Consider the following 22,475-nt stretch of genomic DNA (forward strand, 5'->3'; position numbering starts at 1 on the left):
CCATTCGTGTGTGTGTGTGTGTGTGTGTGTGTAGCAGGACAGGATATATATATATGTATACATATTTAAATATGCTTCAAACCCATTTCAGGAGCCCCCTTGGTCTGAGAATGCAGGGGAGAAATGCAAGGAATGATGATATTCGTTGCAGAGCCACGCTTGTTCCGGCCTGCGCAAGGCCTTTTATTGATTCTCCAGCTGGTCTCCTGTGGCCTATGAAGGATCAGGTCCCCCTTTTTAGGAGACTCTGAATACGCCAACCTTTTAAGAAAGGAAGCTGGACAAATTCTCCCTCCTTCGGGATTCTTTTTGCTCTCAAGATGGATTTGAGAAAGTGAATTTTCCCTTCCTTTCCCCCATTAATTAACATTCATCCACTCACGACGTTCCATACCTCCAGGAATATTTTCAGTAATTTTTTTTGGGGGGGGGATTCCTCCCCTTTATTCTGGTGCGTTTGGCGAACCCCCAAAAGTCACTAGAGATTGTTCCTGTAACTGGTTTTGTGGCTTTCACTGAGCACATGGGGGAGGGGGGGACTTTACCATTAGATCTAGCGACCGGCCAGAGGACATTAAGGAATGGCAGGAGAAGGGGAACAGTTTGGAAATTCTCTCAGGGCTGTGCACAGGCTGACCCCCCCCCCTTCAGCTGACACTCATCTGCTTTTAACATTGGGTGTTCTCACACGTGCTGAATAATGCACTTTCAATTAAATGAACATGTGAAGCTGCCTTATACTGAATCAGACAATCTGTCCACCAAGGTCAGTATTGCCTACTCAGACTGGCAGCGGCTCTCCAGTGTCTCAGGCGGAGGTCTTTCACATCCCCTGCTGCCTGGTCCTTTTAACTGGAGATACCAGGGATCGAACCTGGGACCTTCTGCCTACCGAGCGAATGCTCTAACACTGAGCCACTTCCCCTTCCCTAATCCACTTTCAGTGTTCTTTAGCAATGGTATGCAGCGAGTACATTGAAAGTAGATCAGGGGACGGGCTGTGACCAATGTTCCCTCTAAGCTGTGGAGTCCTGTGAGCAAAAATTCCACTTTGTGAGCTCCTGGGCATTAAATTTGTGAGCGAGCGATTTGGCTCCTGCATGAATTAGTTTGCTCTGGAGCCCTCCTTCCTGAGCAAAGACAAAAATGTGTGAGCCAGAGGCTAAGAAACTGTGAGCTAGCTCACACTAACTCAGCTTAGAAGGAACCCTGGCAGTGACTCAATGGCAGAGCATTTGCTTGGTATGAAGAAGGTCCCAGGTCCAGTCCCCGGCATCTCCAGTTAAAAGGACCAGGCAGTAGGTGATGGGAAAGACCTCTGCCTGGGACCCTGGAGAGTTGCCGTCAGGCTGAGTAGACAATACTGACCTTGACAGAACAAGGGTCTGGTTCAGTATAAGGCAGCTCCCTGTGTTCATGGGATTGACAGTACGTCATTCAACATGTGTGAAAGCGCCCAATTCGGTCCTTCTAGACTAGAGCATGCTCAGCCCTCATGATGTTTTTTTCTTGAGACAGTCGCATGTTTCTGTACACACCAGGAGTCCCCAAATCGTTTGTCTCTGGGATCAGCTTGCCAGCTCTGCTTCGGAAATGCCTGGAGATCTTGGGGGCGGAGGGTGAGGCGGGACTTCAGTGCGATGGGACATCAGTGGGATAGGACTTCATAGAATCCACTTTCCAAAGCAGCCCTTTTCTCCAGGGGAATGGATCTCTGTAGTCTGGAAAGCGGATGTAATTGTTTAAGACTGGTGACCCTATTGTGAATGGTCCCCTTGTGTGCTTTCATCATCCGCACAGGGGCTGGCCCGTTTACTATAGAGTTATAAAACTGTTCAGGATTCCTGGCCATGCAAATCTTTTGCTATAGTGGTAGAAAACTGTGTTCAAGATGCCTGGCCTGCTAAGCCCATTCAAGTCAATGGGGTTAGATTATAGGGTTGCCAGCTTTGAGTTGGGAAATACCTCAAGATTTTGGGGGGTGAAGGAGGGTGGGGTTCAGGGAGGGGAGAAACTTCAGTGGGAACATAGTACCACAGCATCCACCTTCCAAAGCAGCCATTTTCTCCCCCTGAACTGATCTCTGTCACCTGGAGATCGGTTGTAATCCCAGGAGATCTCCAGGCATCACCTGGAGGTTGGAAACCCTAGGACGGAAGGCAATAACTCTGTTTAAGATCATATTGTTGGCCATCCCTTCCTCTGTTGTCGAAGATTAAACCTGTTGAAAAGAAATGGTGTGTGTGTGTGTGGGGGGGGAATCATTAACTTGGCCCTCGCTCTGTGCTGGGATTTCAGAACGTTCGTCATGGGGGGGGGCAGACGGTGATGACCGGAGAGCACTTAAGTGATTCTTAATGGGCTCGTGTTTGCTTTTGAAGCTCTTCCCGGAACGTTATAAAAAATCCATATCCTTACTCTAAGTCTCTCGCGCTCGCTTTGGCGAAGCCTCTTAGCAGGGGACAGAGGAGGTCAGCAGATGGAGATGATGGAAAAGATTCCCCCGCTCTTTGGAATGGCAGAAGCCGTGAGAGAGAAGACTCCTGCGGACCTGCCACCAGAGAACACCCTCTTGCATTGTAGTGTTTAAAGGTTGGGGGGGGGGGAGTAAAATCAGGGCCTCCCCATCGATCCTGCAGTCCTAGCCAGACTCTTCCCTTCATCCCCCTCCCCAAGCATTTCATTGCCATTTTATTCTACCTTTCTTCCAAAGTGCTCAAAGTAGAATTACACGGTTCTTCCTGCCTCCATTTTATCCTCACAACAGCCCTCTGAGGTAGGTTTAGACAGAGAGAGGGAGAGAGAGAGAGCGTGACTGGTGTAAGATCATCTGCTAAGCTTTGCAGAGATCTGAACCCAGATCTGCCTCCTCCTGCATTCTGGTCACTACACCGCCCTGGCATAAATGACAGAGGTCAGTATATACTCTCCCTTTGGTCGTGTCATTTACATGTTTCTCTCATGTTCCCCTCTTCCGTTCCCCTGAGTTTTCCTCGTTCAACTGTTAGAACTGAGACTAAGTTTTTTTGTTATTGTTTGGCTCATCTTACCCTGTAAAACACCTTGGTTCCACTAAAAATAATATAAGGTAACAAAGGACTTCGTTAGTCTGTGCACAGATGATTTGGGGGTCTCCGTAGGGCCGTTCCCCAAATGCATGTTTACCCGATGTCTGCAGCATCCAGCCAAGATTTGCATGTGTGAATCACAGATCAAAACTGCGCAGACAGGATTTGTATATTGCCAGATCTTGTATATTGCTTTTCAGTGGACTCAGCCGAGAGGTATTGGTCTATGGATCAGTGTAAAAGTATTCCTGTTTGTTTGTTTTTACTAGCAATGCTTGCTTTGTTTCCTTCTTTCTTTGCTCTCCTTCCATACCTTCCATCTTTCTCTTTCTTTCTTTCTTTCTTTCTCTTTCTCTCTCTCTCCTCTTCATTCCTTTCATCCTCTCCCTCCCTTTCTTCTTCTCTCTTTTCCTTCTTCTCTCTCTCTCTCTTTCTCTCTCTCTCTCTCTCTCTCTCTCTCTCTCTCTCTCTCTCTCTTTCTTTCTTTCTTTCTTTCTCTTTCTCTCTCTCTCCTCTTCATTCCTTTCATCCTCTCCCTCCCTTTCTTCTTCTCTCTTTTCCTTCTCTCTCTCTTTCTTTCCATTCCTTTCATCCTCTTTCTCCCTTCTTTCTTCTTCCCTCTTTTCCTTCTTCTTCTCTCTCTCTCTTTCTTTCTCTCTGTCTTTCTCTTTCTTTACTCTCCATTCCTTTCATCCTCTCCTTTCTCCCTCTTTCTTCTCCCCCCCCCTCTCTCTCTTTCTCCCTCCCCCCTACTTGGTTTGCACAAGGTTTACTGTTTTTGTCAGCAGCATAGCTTCATATCCTAAGCATGGTCAGAAAGAAAGAGACCATTGCAAACTTATGATTTCTGCACACTTGTGAATTCACATGCACCATTCTGATACAGCATGAGAGCTTGTTGTCATGACAACAATATTTTTTAAAAAGATGGGAGAGAGGTGTTTACTTGGAAGTGAGTTTTGGAGAAGGTTTCGGCGGCATGCAACGGTGGGGATTTAAAGGGCTACTGCTGTAAAAGGTCTACCTATTGCTCCTTTCAAAGATTTGCTACAGCTATTTGAATGTGTGTGAGTGTCGTTTTACCCCAGGATGTATGGAGGATGGCTTTTGAAATGCTGGGCCCCGAATGCCATGAATTCTTGTGTTTACAGTAGCGAGTTCAGTAATGAATGTCCGACCTAGAGCAGCACATGGGAAAGTCTACTAGGTCACATCTGCAACTGAGAGAGTTGGTAGCGAAGAAGCCTCATTTCTAAAATGAACCATATGGTAACTCGTTTTTTAAAAAATATTTATTTCCTTCTAAAAATACGTGATTAATGTGGTGTTCCTTTCGCAGAAGGATATAGGGGTTCTTTTCTGTGCATCTTCCTGAATGTATTTTTTTGTCTTTGCTACTGAGAGGTGATACCCTTGGCTAGTTGCTTCTTGTACATTTTTAATCGCCATTGATTTTTCTGTCCCCGTTTTCTTTTTTTAAACTTTCCAGCCCCATTCTTCCGTAGGCAAAGGAGAACGAACAGTCACTATTTTGGGCTGGTTTGAAGAATGTTTGTTAGAGGAAGGGCTCAGGGATTGTCCAGGATGTTTGTCACATGTCGAGGAGGAGGAGAAACAGTGACAAATGGGAAACTGGGCATGAAGAATAGTGGAGGGAAGTGAAATGGGTTTTTTTTTAAAAAAGTCTTTAAATGCACAATGTCCTTTGTGGACAGTCTCTAGAATCTATGGGGGGGGGAATAATATATAGGGAACGGGAATAATTTGTGGTGGAAATAATTGTTGTGTTTATGTGGCAAGGTCAGACCTTGTTCCACGCGATAGCTGTCTCTGCACTTATACGATATCCATCTTCGTACTTATGCAACCGTCAATCTACAAAATAGATGAGTTCTCTCGTAACAGGATAGATTCTCAGCTCTGCCGTGGGAGCGTCTGGAAAGGCAAAAGGAGGGGGGAAAACCCGAGCCCGTGTGTTTATTGACGACTGCTGTGAGCCAGCTGATTTCCAAATATTGTGAAGTCTCTGTGTTGATCCGGGAGCCGTTGTAGAATCCGTTCTCACTGGAGGGTTTTGAGATGACGTGCCTTACGGGCGTTTGGCAGGCGCCCTCAAGGTGCAGGTGCGTGTGAAAAACCCTCGAGTTGGAAGCAGATGACTCTGGGGCTTTCTCTGAATCTGCTGTCCTGGGGTCTGCAGTTCCTGAAGCATGGTTGATTTTGTTGGGCAGCGATCCTTAACTGCAGTTCTAGAGGTACAGTAACAGTCACATGTTTCTTTCGGGAAAGTTTCAGTTGCATTGTGCTTTTAAAAATATATATATATCGGTGCACATTTGTGGCATCTGGAAGGACTTGCACGCACATGCATGCCATGGGGTTTGCGGGAATTTGAAGGGCAGGGAGGAGAATCTATAGCATGGATTTATGTATTTGCAGAAGATTTATACCTTGGCGTTCCATTATTAAAACAGTACCCAAACAGATAGTAAATTCAGGGCTTCCTTTCAGTTATCTCATGGGATACATGAACACATGAAGCTGCCTTGTATTGAATCAGATCACCCTTGGTCCATCGAAGTCAGTACTGTCTACTCAGACTAGCAGTGGCTCTCCAGGGTCTCAGGCTGAGGTCTTTCACATCACCTATCTGCCTGGTCCTTTTAACTGGAGATGCCGGGGACTGAACCTGGGACCTTCTGCGTGTCAAGCAGATGCTCTGCCACTGAGCCACAGCCCCTCTTTATAGCTCTCCAGGGTCTCAGGCTGAGGTCTTTCACCTGCTGCCATATCCTTTAACTGGAGATGCTGGGGACTGAACTAGGGAAGCCAGCCGCCGGGGGGACCTGGGGATCCCCTGGAATTACAGCTTATATCCAGAACACAGAGACCAGTTCCCCTGGAGAAAATAGATGCTTTGGAGGGTAGACTCTGTGTCATTGTACCCCACTGAGGTCCTTGTCCTCCCCAGGCTCCATCCCCAAATCTCCAAAAGTTGGCAACTTTACCCCCCCTCCCCCTCCCAAGTGATGGGAAAGACATGAGACCCTGGAGCTCTACTGCAGTCAGTGGATATAAAACTGATCTGGATTTGCCAGGGGTCTGTTTCGACATAAGGCAACTTCATTTAGGGAAAGGCCATGGCTTAGTGGTAGAGCATCTGCTTTGCATGCAGAAGGTCCCAGGTTCAATCCCCAGCATCTCCCTTGGAGAACTGTTGTCCTGAATGGACTACCTGTCAATTCCATTGGTATTCTAGAAGAAGAAGAAGAGATTGGATTTATACCCAAAGGTGTCTCAGAGCGGCTTACAAACTCCTTTCGCTTCCCCTTCCCACAACAGACACCCTGTGAGGTAGGCGGGGCTGAGAGAGCACTTGACAGAAACGGCTCTTTTTCAAGAACAGCTCTTATCAGAACTATGGCTTGCTTAAGGTCAGCCAGCCAGGTGCAAGTGGAGGAGTGGGGAATCAAATCCGGTTCTCCCAGATTAGAGTCCGCGCACTTAACCACTACACCAAACTGACTCTCTAATATTATGGAAGGGGGTGAAACTATTGGAAGGGGGCTCTTTGACAATGGAAGCCCCAAGTCTCCTTGAGCACATGGAACTCATTGCACCATTCTTTGGAAGACGGCTTATATCCATTACTCCTGGTATGGCTCCAAAGCATTATCAGGGGCTGATTTAGTTAGATGGGCACAGGAATCGCTGGCGGCCGATATATTAATCATGTGTTTTTCTTACAAGCTCTTAACGTTTTGGGCAGCTGCCATTAGACTAGGACAACCATTTCATGTACCCTACTCTTTCTCATGTTACCGCCGATGAGCTAACCATAACTCATTTCCTGTGTAAATATAACCGGCTGATTAAGATGATAATTAGCCACATGTCTGCCATCGATACCCGAGCTGTTCCCTCCTCTGCTCGTCCTATTTGGTAGACAGACACTTCCTAAATTGCCTCAGAGCAGAGCAGAGAAGACCTGGAAAGAGGCTATGGGACCATCTTCAGAGCAGCAAGGGACAGAAAGGAGTCATGTGTCCTCAGGAGTCTTGGGGGCGAGGCGGGTTTTATGCTAAAGTCCCTTTAACAGCACAAAAACTGGGAACAGCACAGAGGTACATGAATTACAGTAGCTAGACAGCAGCGGTGGCCTCATATAATCTACGGGGGCTTTCTTTCTTTTTGAGATATACCTCTCTGTTTGGGTTGTCAACTCCAGGTTGGAAATTCCTGGAGATTTGAGGGCAGAGCTTGAGGAGGGAGCTCACCATAATGCCAGAGTCCACCGCTCACAGCTGCCCTTTCCTCCAAGGCAACTGATCTCTGTAGACTGGAGATCAGTTGCAATTCTGGGAGAACTCAGGTGACCCGCAATGACATCATAATATGTTTCATGACAGAGCACTTGGAGACATGGCGGTTACGTTCCTCCTGAAGACCGAGTCATAGGCAGTGTTAGAGATGTGCCTGACCAGGCAGCTAAGGAGACACCCAATGAAACCCACTAAGAGAAACAGGCAAGGTATGCCGCTCTCGTAAAAAAGTCAAATGCCCAATGAAACCCCTAAAGGGAGTCAGGCAAGAAATGTCGCTCAGATAGAAAGACAGACATGGAGTGAAACCCCTAAAGAGAAACAGGCAAGACAGACAGCTTATGTAAATAGACAGTCCCCCGATGAAACCCCTCAAGAGAAACAGACGAGACATGCAGCTTGCGTAAAAAGACAGTCGCCTGGTGAAACACATCAAGAGAAACAGGCGAGACATGTGGCTGTCTTAGAAAGAAGGACACCTGATGCAATCCCTAAAGAGAAACAGGTGAAACATGTGACTTTCGCAGAACGACGGACATCCCCTGAAGAGAAACAGGCAAGATATGTGGCTCCTATAGAAAGACGAATGCTGGGGTTTATCTTGGACTTGACCAACCAGGGGCCTATTTTAAACTCGCCTGCCAAAGCATACGAGCTGTAACTCTGTGGCCGAAGTCTTGCTTTGCTTGCAGACGGTCCTGTGTTTAATCGCCATTTGGAAGGGTTTCTAAGGCAAACTACAGAGTATGTTTTGTCACTTCTCTGTGCAATTTTGGCCCTGTTCCCCTGCAGCCGCACGGCAGCCGCGGGGAACTGCTTCAAAGATGCTCAGAACAGCACCACAGGGAGAGGAAAGGGGGGGGGGGTTATTTCACCAGTTTTGCTGCTCCATGTGCACAGATACTTCACGTGGAGCAGCAAAATAACTCCCACCGGCTGTGGGGGTGGGGGTGGGGGTCAGGCGCTCTTCCTCTTTTCATGGCACCATTTCAAGTCTGTTAGGGCTCTCCTTTTTTAAAAAGAAGCAATTCCCTGCAGCTGCTCTGTGACTGCAGGGAATATGGGCAAACTAGTGGAAACAAGTGAAGAAATGTGTGCTGTAGCTTGGCTGTCAGGTTATGGGACAGGGAAAGGAGCCTGGGGTCAGTGTGAACAGTCACTGGGCCTGAAGATCTGGGTGTTCTGACTGAGAATAAGGCAGGTTAATTCTCAAGCATGGTGGAGTTTGTGTGTCTCCCTTCCCTTTAAGAGTGTCTTCCATACAGCATTCTGAACTGGCTGTCGCGTGTGATTCTCTGGAATCCTAATCAAACAGTGCCTCTGAGCTTGGGCAGAGTGCATTTCATTTGGCACAGAGAAGCCACAACTAGTCCATATATGCCTAGGAGAGCCAGTTTGGTGTAGTGGTTAGGAGCGCGGACTCTAATCTGGGAGAACCAGGTTTGATTCCCCACTCTTCCACATGCAGCTGCTAGTGTGACCTTGGGTCAGTCACAACTTCTCTCAGAGCTGTTTTCTCAGGAGCAGTCCTCGAGAGAGCTCTCTCAGCCCCCCCCACCTCACAGGGTGTCTGTTGTGGGGAGGAGAAGGGAAAGGGATTGTAAGCTGCTCTGAGACTCCTTTGGGTAGTGAAGGGCGGGGAATAAATCCAATCTCTTCTGCTTATGTGTAATTGTGAGATATGATTCTCAAGAACCATCATTTTAGAAAACAAGCCCCTCCCCCTTCGGTTTCCAGACTGCCAGTGATCGTGGAAGGAAGTGGGACAGGGAGAAGAAATAAATATCTCCTCGGTCTACTATTTTGCAGTGGTTTGGGCGTCTCTCAGCATAACCGACCTCACAGGGTTGTTGTTTTGAGGATAAAATGGAGGGGGGAGAACAATACACCTCCCTGAGCTCCTTAGTGGCATACAAAGGCTGGGACAGATCAACAAGTAGATAAAATTTGAGGAGGTGGGTTCTCCCCACCCTTCCACCCAGATACTCTCTCCCGAGCTCCAAATCTCTCCAAAAGTAACTTTTACACAGTAATTTTCATTTTGGTCTTTTGAAGAGGTTCCCAATGAGACAGTTCATAATCTCACAGGTGAAAGATCAATAAAAACTCAGATCAATTGACGTGTCAGGGGGGAGACCCATGGTCAGATCTGGTAATGTTCTCTTCAGTGTTGAATAGGGATTGGGAGGGTGGGGAACTGGATCAGCATTATGAAGCTGGGGCACGCGGGCAGGCGAGTGTGCAGATTTGTTTTGCTTTGTACCATTTTCTTGATATGCATCCAGATGCCACTGGGGGAAAAAAGAAAGGTACAATACAGTCTATGCCCCCTCTTTTTGCCACCAAGTCACAGCGACGTATGGCAACCTCATAGGGTTTTCAAGGCAAGAGACGAACAGAGGTGGTTTACAATCGCCTGCCTCTGCGTAGCAACTTGGTTGGTGGTCTCCCATCCAAATACTAACCAGGGCCGACCCTGCTTAGCTCCCAAGGTCCGATGAGATCGGATTCAAGATCTGACAAGCTCCGGCTACCCTGAGCTATTCAAGCTACTAATAATCCAGTGCTGTAGAGTTGAAACTGACCTATGGGGGTGACCCCGTAGGGTTTTCAAGGCAAGAGGCAATCATAGGTGGTTTGCCATTTGCCTACCTCTGCGTAGCAACCCTGGGCTTCTTTGGTGGTCTCTCATCCAAGTACTAACCGGGCTGACTCTGCTTAGCTTCCAAGAACTGGTGAGATCAAGCCAGCCTGGGCCACCCAGTGGTGGTCTCCCATCTAAATACTAACCAGGGCCGACCCTGCTTAGCTCCCAAGGTCCGATGAGATCGGATTCAAGATCTGACAAGCTCCGGCTACCCTGAGCTATTCAAGCTACTAATAATCCAGTGCTGTAGAGTTGAAACTGACCTATGGGGGTGACCCCGTAGGGTTTTCAAGGCAAGAGGCAATCATAGGTGGTTTGCCATTTGCCTACCTCTGCGTAGCAACCCTGGGCTTCTTTGGTGGTCTCTCATCCAAGTACTAACCGGGCTGACTCTGCTTAGCTTCCAAGAACTGGTGAGATCAAGCCAGCCTGGGCCACCCAGGTCAGGGCAGAGACCAACAGGGATGGTTTGCCATTTGCCTGCCTCTGCATAGCAACCCTCGACTTCCTTGGTGGCCTCCCATCCAAGGACTAAGCAGGGCCAGTTTGGTGTCGTGGTTAAGTGTGCAGACTCTAATCTGGGAGAACCAGGTTTGATTCCCCACTCCTCCACTTGCACCTGCTGGATGACCTTGGGCAACCCATAGTTCTGTCAGAGCTGTTCTTGAAAAAAGGGCAGTTTCTGTCAGAGCTCTCTCAGCCCCACCTACCTCACAGGGTGTCTGTTGTGGGGAGGGGAAGGGAAAGGAGCTTGTAAGCCGCTCTGAGACTCCTTTGGGGAGTGAAGGGTGGGGTATAGATCCAATCTCTTCTCTCTTCTTCTTCTATCTTCTTAGCTTCCGAGATCTGACAACATCAAGCTAGCCTGAGCCACCCGGAGGGGTCCTGGTTAGTGCTTGGATGGGAGACCACCAAGGGAGTCTGGGGTTGCTACACAGAGACAGACAATGGCAAACCACCTCTGTTTGTCTCTTGCCTTCAGTTGTTCAGAGGGGTGGTTTCTATTGGGGGAATGCTATTGGAGGACGAAATGCCCCAATAGAAACTGGTTGATCAGAGCTGCTTTTGAGTGCTGAAAGGCTGGGAACCCCAGTGACAGACTTACCCCCATAAGGTGCAGCCTGATCCTCCGAGGCACGCTCGGCAGAAACAATGTGTGAGCATCTTGCAGACGTGGCCAACCCAGTTCTGGAGCAGGGGAAAAGTGACGCGTCCCTGAGCTTTGTTGGCGTGCCTTTTTCATCAGGACTTCCTAGTAAACCAAGATGTCCCCCCCCTTTCTCTTTTCGTCTAACAGGAAGAAGGCAAACAAATCCAGGCTTGGCAGAAATCGGGCTCTCAGGCAGACTCTCATGATGACGAGATTTCTCCTCCGCCTCCAAATCCCGTGGTCAAAGTCCGCCGCCGCCGGGGGGGAGTCAGTGCCGAGGTGTACACTGAAGAAGATGCCGTTTCGTACGTCAGAAAGGTAACAGTCTGCGGGGACCCTCAGATAAGAGTTATAATACAGTGTTCCCTCTAAGCCGAGTCAGTGTGGGCTAACTCACAGTTCTTTAGCCTCTGGCTCACACATTTTTGTCTTCGCTCGGGAAGGATGGCTCCGGAGCAAACTAATGGATGCAGCAGCCAAATCGCTCGCTCGCAGCTTTAATGCCAGTAGCTCAGAAAGTAGAATTTTTGCTCCCAAGACTCCACAGCTACCTCACAGGGTGTCTGTTGTAGGGAGGGGAAGGGAAAGGCGATTGTAAGCCGATCTGAGAGTCCGACTGAAGGGCAGGGTATGAATCCAATCTCTTCTTCCTTGAGCCATAAGTCAATTTCATGTCGCAACCCTAATAAAATATTGTTTTAGCAATTTAACCATAACAGCTGGAAGGACTGAAGAAATTCACTGGGGAACGAGACACTCTACCCTGTAGTCTCTGTGATCTGAGATGGCTAGCCTAGCGTATGTTGCTTGAGTGAGCCCATGCTGAGGCCTCCCATGAAGAAATCTGAAGGATCATTTCCCAGAAATATCAGCTTGTGTATTGAGGCTCCACCCACTCAGTTTCAGAGCTTGTGGGTGTGTACTTTGGACAGGGCCTTTTTGGTTGTGGTACCCTAATTGTAGAACTCCTTTTCCAAATACATCACTTGGCAAGCATTTGATTATCCTTAACTATTGCTAGCTTAGGGTTTTTTACTGATTTCATGATATGCAAGTTACATTTAAGTCTGTTTTAACTTTCATTCTCACATTACGTACTTTCATATGTAAACTGAAGGCCTGTGGGTGGAAAAGCAGAGTATAAGTTTAAAAAACGAACAGTATGATAACGTTGGCCTGTGTCAGGTGCGTGGGTTGATCCTGGCATGGCATTTATCAGTTTGCATTTCCATCCGGCTGCACCACGTGCAGGCTGTACCGTTCAAAGTGTTCCCACAACTCTACCTCTGTGAATTCTGAGGGTCAGTCATCTCATGGAGAAAGTGGTTTGATGAACAGGCCCTGAGCAATCCAAGCCTTATTTTGAAATGTGGAGTCAGATCCGTAGGGAGTCGCCTCGCTATCTGAACAAAAACGTTGCTGGCAACCTTTTCTCAAGTCAGCGGCCTAAAGGATTAATGCATCTTGCTGCGTAAGATACATTTGCAAAAAAATAAAACCCTATAAGGCCTTGCCAGCTACTTAATTATTTTCCATTCAGTTGTTCTTAATAGATGTTTTACTACCATTAGATGTTTTACTACCAGTCCAGATAGTTGTGTTTGTTTTTGTTTTAAATCTAGCTTAATCTGTTGTTTCCCAAATACATTATCTGTTTTATTTTTTTCTGGATTAAAAATTGGAGCCGCACTTCAGTCTACCTTCAGATTATCTAACCTGGCCGTCATTGCCCCCAACAATAATAAGCCCTCTCTTCCTTCCCACTTTCTCTCTCCCTCCCCTTCTCCAGGTGATACCAAAGGACTACAAGACCATGACTGCTCTGGCAAAGGCCATTTCCAAGAACGTTCTGTTTGCCCACCTTGATGATAACGAGAGAAGGTACGATACTCTTGGCTTGTCCTTTAGGACTTCTATGGCAGATTACTAGCAAAGAGTTCTCCCATTGTATAGATCTTGCTCACCAGTGGAAATGTACTCAATAACTACTCTGTGAGGCCTATGAGGAAAGGCTAAAGTGCTTGGGGCTCTTCAGCTTGGAGAAATGACGGCTGAGGGGTGACACGATCGAGGTTTATAGAGCAGGTGGAGAAAGAAGTCCTTTTCTCCATTTCTCACAATACAAGAACTCGTGGGTACTCCATGAAATTGCTGAGCAGTCAGGTTAGAACAGAGAAAAGGAAGTCCTTCACTCAAAGAGTGATTAACACATGGAATTCACTGCCACAGGAGGTGGTGGCGGCGGCGGCTACCAGCATGGACGGCTTCAAGAGGGAATTAGATAAGCATATGGAGCAGAGGTCCATCAGTGGCTCTTAGCCACAAGGTATAGATAGGAACTCTCAGGCTGGGGCAAGTGATGCTGCGTATTCTTGGTTCCGGGGGGGGGGGCAATGGTGGGAGGGCTTCTAGTGTCCCGGCCCCACTGCTGGACCCCCTGATGGCCCCTGGTATTTTTGGCCACTGTGTGACAGAGTGTTGGACTGGATGTGCCATTGGCCTCATCCAACATTGGCTTCTCTTATGTTCTTATGAGTATAAGTTTAAAAAATGACCAGCTGTTCTTAATATTCCCATTAGATGTTTTACTACCAGTCCAGATGGTTTGTTTTTGTTGTTGTTTTTTAAAAAACTATCTGCCTGTACGTCAAAAAGGTAATGGTCTGTGGGGACCCTCAGATAAGAATTCTAAATGGCTTGGTTCGGCAGTTGCAGGTTAGGTCAACAGTCTTCTTGGTGGCCGCTCCCCCTTTGGGAAATGGAATGGGAGGGGTGGGATTGGTCTACTGGAGGTTGGCATTGGGGAGGGCTTTCAGCCCTCTTTTCTCTCCCTGTCAAGCTCAAGAAAAGCCAGTTCTGCGAGTTGGTAGTGGAATCCAGTTGTGTATGGTCAGTGCTGACTGGCTAGCGCTCAGGTCACCAAGAACGTGCCTCCCTCTGTTCCTGACAACCCTTTTAAAAATTGTCTTTGGAAAAATAATAAAGGTGACCAAAAAAAGCATTTAAAATAATAAACGTATATGCGGCACTTTAAAAAAAAAAAAATCAAAATAAAACAGCAGCCATCTTCTCGGAGCGTGGAATGCTGATGGGCTGGATCCGCATTGAATGCATCTGTCTTTTAAACTGCGAAAAGAATAGGAAGCTGGTCTGAAGCTGGGGGTGGGGGGAAGGAAAACCTTGTGCGACTCCTTGTTTTAGCTTTACAAGTACCCAATTGTTAACTTCTCCGTTTATGCATCGGTCACGTCAGCCAGGGCCCACCAAGCTCAGCGCACCCCGTTGATTGTAACGGGATTCCTCCAGAGTCGTTAAACGACGGACGGCATAGCCCAGGGTCTTTGACTCAATCTGCATTGTGTCTTGTGAGGTGGGCAGCTGGCCCAATCCGTGTCCTTGTAAAAAGTAACAGTTTCTACGACTTCCCCGAAACAAAGGTGGTCTTTGAATGAACGTCAACAGCTGGAAGAGCCTGACACGCCACGTTTCGTCAGCTGCTGTGTGCAGATTTTCAGACTGGCTGTAATAGGACACTTCCAGCCTTTGGTAACTCCCGGCTATGCAGTCAGAATCTTTTTTTTTTTTTTTAAAGAAATTCCTTTTAAGAGGAAGGGGAAATGCTGCATTTGTGTGTGACCGGTGACAGGAGGGTTGCCAACATCTAGGTGGGGCAAACGTAGAAAAACACCGTGCTAGAACAAAGAACACAATACTGTTTATGCTACTATATCTTTAAATATTGATATAAATAATATACTCAAATACAATAGAGACCCTAGTGTATCTTCTTCATTCTACTACAAAACCTAAGGAACATTATATATCTACTAATAGAAAAGCCCACAGCTACAAAGACAGGTTCCAGTGCTGTAGACTATCTTGCTTCTGATGAGAGACTGATGAGAGAGGCAGCAGTCGTCAGTGATGACAGACGCAGCAGGGCTGTTATGCTTTCCAAAAAGGGATACAGCAAGCATCAAAGCGACACGCCTCCCAGGCAAAAATTGCGTGTTTCGAGAGAGTCCTCTTCAGGCAAACTCATTTTTCCTGGAACCAAAGCTCACAATGCTACAGTGCACAAGTCAGCAGCTCTACAGAGGGCTTCTCCGGTTCTCCATCAGAAGCAAGATAGTCTACAGCACTGGAACCTGTCTTTGTAGCTGTGGACTTTTCTATTAGTAGATATATAATGTTCCTTAGGTTTTGTAGTATAATGAATAAGATACTCTAGGGTCTCTATTGTATTCAAGTATATTATTTATATCAATATATGAAGATATATTAGCATAATTAGTATTGTGTTTTTTGTTCTAACACGGTGTTTTTCTACATTTGCTCGACCTTGCCGTGTTTCCCGTGTGTTTGTTGCCAACATCCAGGTGGGCCCTGGAGAACTCATGGAATTGTAGTCGATCTCCAGACGACAGAGGTGAATTCCCCTGGAGAAAATGGCTGCTTTAGAAGGTGGCCTCTACGGCAATATGCCTGGCTGAGGCCCCTCCTCGAACCCCACCTTCCCCAGGTTCCACCCCAGATCTCCAGGTATTTCCCAACCCAGGTCTGGCAGCCCTAGATGGCAACCATACTTGATAATGAGTCACAGTGCAGGTGCTTCCGGGAGAAGACTGCATCATGTCCATCCGTCCCAGTTGTCATGTCCGTCGCAGGAGTTGTACCTTCCCAAATTTTAGCACCTTTAGCACCTTTAGCACCAGTAGCACCTTAAAGACTAACAGGATCTGTGACAGGGGATGAGCTTTTGTGAGTCACTGCTCACTTCTTCAGAGAGCCAGTTTGGGGTAGTGGTTAGAACCGGGTTTCATTCCCCACTCCTCCAGTTGCACCTGCTGGATGACCTTGGGTCAGTCACAAGTTCTCTCAGAGCTGTTCTCTCAAGGGCAGTTCTGGAAAGAGCTCTCTCAGCCCCGCCTGCCTCCCAGGGTGTCTGTTGTGGGGAGGGGAAGAGAAAGGAGTTTGTAAGCCACTCTGAGACTCCGAGTGAAAGGTGGGGTATAAATATGACCTCTTCTTCTACTAGACTCTTGCTCTTCAGGCTAGTGGACTCTTGCTCTTCTCTGCTGCTACAGACAGACTAACATGGCTACCCATCTTGATCTGCCTCCCCCAATTTTCTGTGTTTATTTCATTTATGTTACTTTCTTACTGAGACTCAAGACAGGTTACGCAGTGTAAGTCAATACAATCGACTGGATGGGACATTGGAATGCATCGAATGCCTTTCATTGAGTGCAGAAGGGTTTGGGTGGCAGAAATCTGAAAAAGGAGTTCACAAAGTGCATAAGCATTTAAACGTGGTGCATTAGACAATGCAGAAATTACCCAGTAGAAGCATACTGACAGCAACAGACAGGACACACAATATAGTCTGTGTTCCCCATCAAAATATCTTTCCAAATGGTCTCCTGACAGTGCAGCCCCCTTATCTGTGTAAAAGGCTTGCCGTGGCATCTTTGCATGCCTTCCGACCCACCCACTTAAATTTTTGTCATCGACTCTGCCCACACGGTACCGTTCAGCAACATCCCGTCACAAGCATTTGCAGAGAGCAGGTGTGGCCCAGCAGCCGAGAGATTGACCTATGCATTGTGTAGTCCCTGGTTTGAATCTCGCCTCTGCTAGGAACTGCCCAGGTGGATTTAGGTGTGTCCTTTGGCCTCAGCTCCCCCGCCCTGCTGTCTGATTTATGGGGAAACTGCTACTAACCTTCCTTACACTCTCATTGCAATTGGAACAAGAGGGTGTCCTTAATTTTTTTTAAATTATTAAACAGTTAAGAATGCTATTACAAGAAGAACATAGGATAGATTGTATAAAAAACTTAACACAGAAAACAGTGCTAAAGTAAAGTAATATTGGCATCAACAAGTCTATATGTAGCTAATACTTTAAAGTGTGTGCAAGGGAGCTACGTCCGTAACTGAGGATTAAAAAGTGTTTTCAACAGTGGATATAATTTAACAGTTAAGAAGCCACAGAGAAGAACCAGCCACCTGAATTGAGTCCATCTATAGCAGAGGAACTACTAGAGAAGGTAGATAAGAGAAAGGTCAGTAGGCAAAAAATGGGTAATTACCAGAAACCAGGTTGCGACAAAAGAACAACAAGAAGAGAAGAGATTGGATTTATCCCCCGTCCTTCACTACCCAAGGGAGTCTCAGAACAGCTTACAAACTCCTTTCCCTTCCCCTCTCCACAACAGACACCCTGTGAGGTCGGTGGGGCTGAGAGAGCTCTGACAGAAACTGCTCTTTTTCAAGGACAGCTGTGCCAGAACTATGACTTGCCCAAGGTCATCCAGCAGGTGCAAGTGGAGGATTGGGGAATCGAACCCGGTTCTCCCAGATTAGAGTCCGCGCACTCCCAGTTCTCCCAGATTAGCGTCCCAGTGGGGAATCAAACCCGGTTTCCCCAGATTAGAGTCCACACACTTAACCACTACACCCGCCCCCCCCCCCCCAAAAAAAAGATGGTGTACTTCATGGGAATGCTCAGCCAGCATGGAGGGGTGATGTGAATGTCAGACTGGGATCTGGGAAACGTGGGTTCTAATCACTGTTCTGCCGTGGAAGGTGGCTGGGTGACCTTGACTCTCTCAGCCTCACCTACCTCACAGGGTTGTCGTCGTCTGGATAAAGCGGAGGAGAATAACGCTGTAAGCTGCTTTGGGTCCCCACTGGGGAGAAAAACAGGGAATAAATCAAGGAATGAAGACCTTCATGACACTTTCTTATGAGTACATTTCTCAGCAAATATTAAATTACGCCCTCTGCAGCTGTGAAAATCTGGATAAAGCGGAGGAGAATAACGCTGTAAGCTGCTTTGGGTCCCCACTGGGGAGAAAAACAGGGAATAAATCAAGTACATTTCTCAGCAAATCTTAAATTACGCCCTCTGCAGCTGTGAAAATGTCTTCTTGTTATGATCTGAGAACTCACCAAACCTCCAGCAAACTCACATTTGGTATATTTAGATGGATGCTATTTAACTGTGGGGGATCTCCATCACTCCTGCCCCGCCCTGGACTCCTTGGCTAAAGAGTATCCAGTGGGTCTCAGTCTGGTCAGCACAGGGTGACCATGTTGGTTGCTGGCCACCTGGTGTCACTGTGCTCAAGGATATAAGAAAGAAAGAAAAGAAAAGAAAAGAAAAGAAAAGAAAAGAAAAGAAAGAAAGAAAGAAAGAAAGAAAGAAAGAAAGAAAGAAGGAAGAGTAACATGACAAAGAGCTTGCAGAAACAAAAAAAACACCCCCGAATCTTTGTTATTTTGATTGTCAGAAATGTGAAAACATATGTAGGGATAAGAGACATTGGGATGTTGCCATGGGAGATGTATAAGTCACACAGTGTGTGACTTAACTTGTCAATACAAGATGCGTGGCTGAAACGCTGTTATTGTCGTGCAGAAGGGCTCTGGTGTGTGTGTTGTAGTTTGCCCGTGGAACAAAGTTCCAGGAAACCCGAGTTTGAATCCCCATGCTGCCGTGGAAGCTTACTGGGTGAGGCCAGTCAGTTTCTCTCAGCCTAACTTACTTTACAGGGTCGTGGTAGTGTGGAAAAAATGATGGAAATGGGGCCCTGACCTGGATAGCCCAGGCAAGCCAGATCTCGTCAGATCTCGGAAGCTAAGCAGGGTCAACTCTGGCAAGTATTTGAATGGGAGACCTCCATGGAATACCAGAGGCGGAAGGCGGGGGCAGGCTTTACTCAGCCACCTCTCTGATGATCCTCCAGGCCCCCAATGGGGATCAGTCACCAGAGGTCACCATGACTTCCAGGGGCACACACACACTAGGGTTGCCAGTTCTGGTTTGGAAAATACCTGGAGACTTTGGGGGTGGATCCAGGAGAGGGCAGGGTTTGGGGAGGGGAGAAGCCTCAGCATGGATCAATGCCTTACAGTCCACCCTTCAAAGCAGCCCTTTTCTCCAGGGGAGCTGATCTCTGTCAGCTGGAGGTCAGTTGTAAAAGCGGGAGATCTCCAGGCCCCACCTGGAGGCTGGCAATCCCAACACTCACACACACATACACACATGCACATATTAAAAAAAATGATGGAAATGGGGGATTATATACACCACTGAGCTCTGTGAAGGAACAGTGGGGTACAAACATAGTGACGGAGATGGCAAAATCCCCTCCCCTGTCTGGCAGTTGTGGCGATAACAGTGAGCAGCCACCACAACGACCGATTGTGTTCTCTGCCAAGCAGCCAGAGGTAGCGTTGTCCTGCAGAAGTCTGCCTAAGGAGTCGGGGCCTAATTTAGATGTTGGGCAGCAGACCGAAGTCTGGAGTCCCCGAACTCAGGGAAGGGGTTCACCACCCAAAGAGCGATCAGCTCGTGGGACTCACTGCTTCGGGGTGTGGTGACTGCTAATTTAATTGGCTTTAGAAGAAAATTAGAGGCATTTGTGGCTATGGTCACTGACAACACAATGGAACCTCCATGTTTGGAGGCAGTAACGCTTCAAAGTGCTGTGTGCCGCTCTGAGGACTTCTCGGAGGCACCTGGGTTGGCCTAGGAGGCACCTGGGATGCTGGACTAGATGGATCACTGACCTGATCCAGTAGGGCAGCTTTATATTCTTCCAGCTTTGCCCAAATGGCAGAGTTAGTGTGTGGATTTGTGTGATTTTCAAGGGAGAAGCTGCATTTAGTTTCCAGGTGGGGCCTATTGATCTCCTGGAATGATGACTGAGCTCCAGGCTACAGAGCTCAGTTCCCTCGGAGGAAACGGTTGCTTTGGAGCAGAGGTGACCAAACTTGCTTAATGTAAGAGCCACATAGAATAAACGTCGGATGTTTGAGAGCCGCAAGACACAAACAGATAGTACAAACATTTTCACTGGGAAATATGCAAATTTGCTTTTTGCTAACATTAAACGAGACCGCCAAAAATAATATCAAAAGGGGTAAAAGCAGATATTGATAATGATATTTATCGGTCCAATGATATTTGCTTGCTAATGGTATTTCAAAGACAGTAAGGAACCCTTGGAGCTGCGGTGGCTCAAGTGGTTAAGACGCTGAACTGCAGGCTGGGGAAGGTCAGGAGTTCAGCAGTTCGAGACCTGAGTGTGCCGCATGACGGAGTGAGCGCCCGTCTCTAGTTCCAGCTCCTGCCAACCTAGCACTTTGAAAGCAAGAAAGGGCAAGTAGATAAATAGGGACCACTTCGGTGGGAAGGTAACAGCGTTCCGTGCGCCTTGGTGTTTAGTCATGCCGGCCACATGACCACGGAAATGTCTTCGGACAGCGCTGGCTCTTCGGCTTTGAAACGGAGATGAGCACCGCAACCCTAGAGTCGGACTCGACTGGCTTTCGAGCAAGGGAACCTTTACCTTTACTTTTAAGGAACCCTTAGTGTAGAAGTATAGCCACAAACAACACCCACCAAGGGAAGACCATCTACAATTCAAAGCTATGTTCAAAACTATATATTATATTTATTGAAATACAAAGAAGGGTTAGTGGTCACAACCCAATAGAGTGTATAAACATAGACCCAACAGACTGTTCATAACAATTAAACATAGTTTAAACAAAGAACCCTAGTATACCATTGAAGCTTTTGAGCTGTGCCTATGTTATTTTGGGAAATCGGGTTCTGTTTTACCAGCCGCTGTTGAAGACAGTGGTCCCTCTAAGCTGCAGAGTCTTGTGAGCAAAAATTCTGCTTTGTGAGCTACTGGCATTAAACTTGTGAGCGAGCGATTCGGATAGTTTGCTCTGGAGCCCTCCTTCCTGAGCTAAGACAAATACCTTTGAGTTGGAGGGTAAAAAACTGAGCTAGCTCACATTAACTCAGCTTAGAGGGAACACCGGTTGAAGATCCTTGAAACGCTTGATTTATACCTGGGAGAGGCATTTGGCTGTTATTCTTTCCACAGTGGGAGTCTTCTGTTGCAATTACTTTCTGTTTGGAGGTCTATGGACACTATGTATGTATGGAATTACAGAAGAGCCTACTGTTGGTTTTGAATATGTTCTTTGTTTAAACTATGTTTAATTGTTCTGAACAGTCTGTTGGATCTATGTTTATATACTCTATTTCGATCTCCTCCTGCTAGCCTAATGGTCCAACTTTTAGCTGACCCTTATACATCAGAGTGGTCACAGGCCATAGTGAAAAAGGTGGGTACCCTAGGTATTGATCTGGAACCCCTCTATAACTGTGGTGAGGTAGCAATCTTGCAGGTGGTAAGGAGGAGAATTTGGGATATAGAGGCACAGATCATTAATGCCGGTAGTCTTGGAGTTTGTTCTCCCTATTCATTACCCCTCCTCCCCTTGCATACCTCCATGGTACCATATATTGCTAATTTGACAACTCCAGTTTTTAGGAGGGTTTTTATGCTTGCAAGGTTCAACCTTTCCCCCACAGTAGTGGTTTCCGGTAGATACAGGGGTGTGCCATACAAGGATAGACTCTGTAACTGTAATCTTGGGGAACCTGATTCTATTACCCATATTCTCTTTCGCTGTCCTAAATATCTCGCCATATGCAATGTTTTGATCCGCCCACTTCTCCCTGTGCAGAGAGATTTTCTGGATAGGGATTTAAATTTCTTTCTAGCAGACAAGAGTCCAGCAATAACACTATCTGTCGCTGAATTTTTGACTTATGTATGGAAGTCAAGAGTAGTACTTTGTAAATCTCGTAAACCATGTTAGGATTGCTTTGTATTTTAAGATAATGGGAATATTGGTTGTCGTTGTTTTAATACTATCCCTTAAATTTTGCCTTTGTTCTGGTTATCTGTGTAATGCCAATAAAGGTTTCTGTTCTGTTCAGTACTCTATTGGCTTTTTGAAGGCAAATGTTAGAAAATATATAATTGCTTGTAAAGCTGAACAGGGAAATAGTAGAGTTGGGTAGGAAGGATAGATAAATGAGAATTGACTTGCAGAGCACTCCAGCAGGTGCTTATCTCGATGTCGCCGACTTGAATGTCCATTCTGTTGGGTTGTGACCACTAACCCTTCTTTATATTTGAATGAATGTAATATATAGTTTTGAACATAGTTGTGAGTTGTAGATGGTCTTCCCTTGGTGGGCGCTAATGATATTGCGCTTCCCCAGCCACCCTGCCGGGAGCCGCACAAGGTGTGCAAAAGAGCCACAGGCAGCTCCCGAGCCACAGTTTGGCCAACCCTGCTTTGGAGGATGGACTCCAAAGCATTCTATCCTGTTGGGCTCCCTCTCCTCCCCCAAGCCCTACTTTCCCAAAGGTTCGCCCCAAAAAATCTCGAGGAACTTCCCAACCC

At 47.0% G+C, this 22,475-nt stretch overlaps 1 protein-coding gene across 1 annotated transcript in view; it reads left to right on the forward strand.

Moving 5' to 3' along the window:
- LOC107124816 (cAMP-dependent protein kinase type I-beta regulatory subunit-like) overlaps window positions 1-22,475 on the forward strand; it is a gene marked incomplete at its 3' end in the record, with an annotated part of 145,674 nt that overhangs the window by 31,140 nt on the left and 92,059 nt on the right. The window contains exons 3-4 of the mRNA XM_015428324.1: window positions 11,335-11,505; window positions 12,977-13,068. Of these exons, the coding sequence (XP_015283810.1) occupies window positions 11,335-11,505; window positions 12,977-13,068 (263 nt within the window). The remainder of the gene's footprint in view (window positions 1-11,334; window positions 11,506-12,976; window positions 13,069-22,475) is intronic.

This window comes from Gekko japonicus, unplaced genomic scaffold, assembly GCF_001447785.1.
Source record: "Gekko japonicus isolate JY-2015 unplaced genomic scaffold, Gekko_japonicus_V1.1 scaffold3475, whole genome shotgun sequence".
Classification (NCBI taxonomy): Eukaryota; Metazoa; Chordata; class Lepidosauria; order Squamata; family Gekkonidae; genus Gekko; species Gekko japonicus.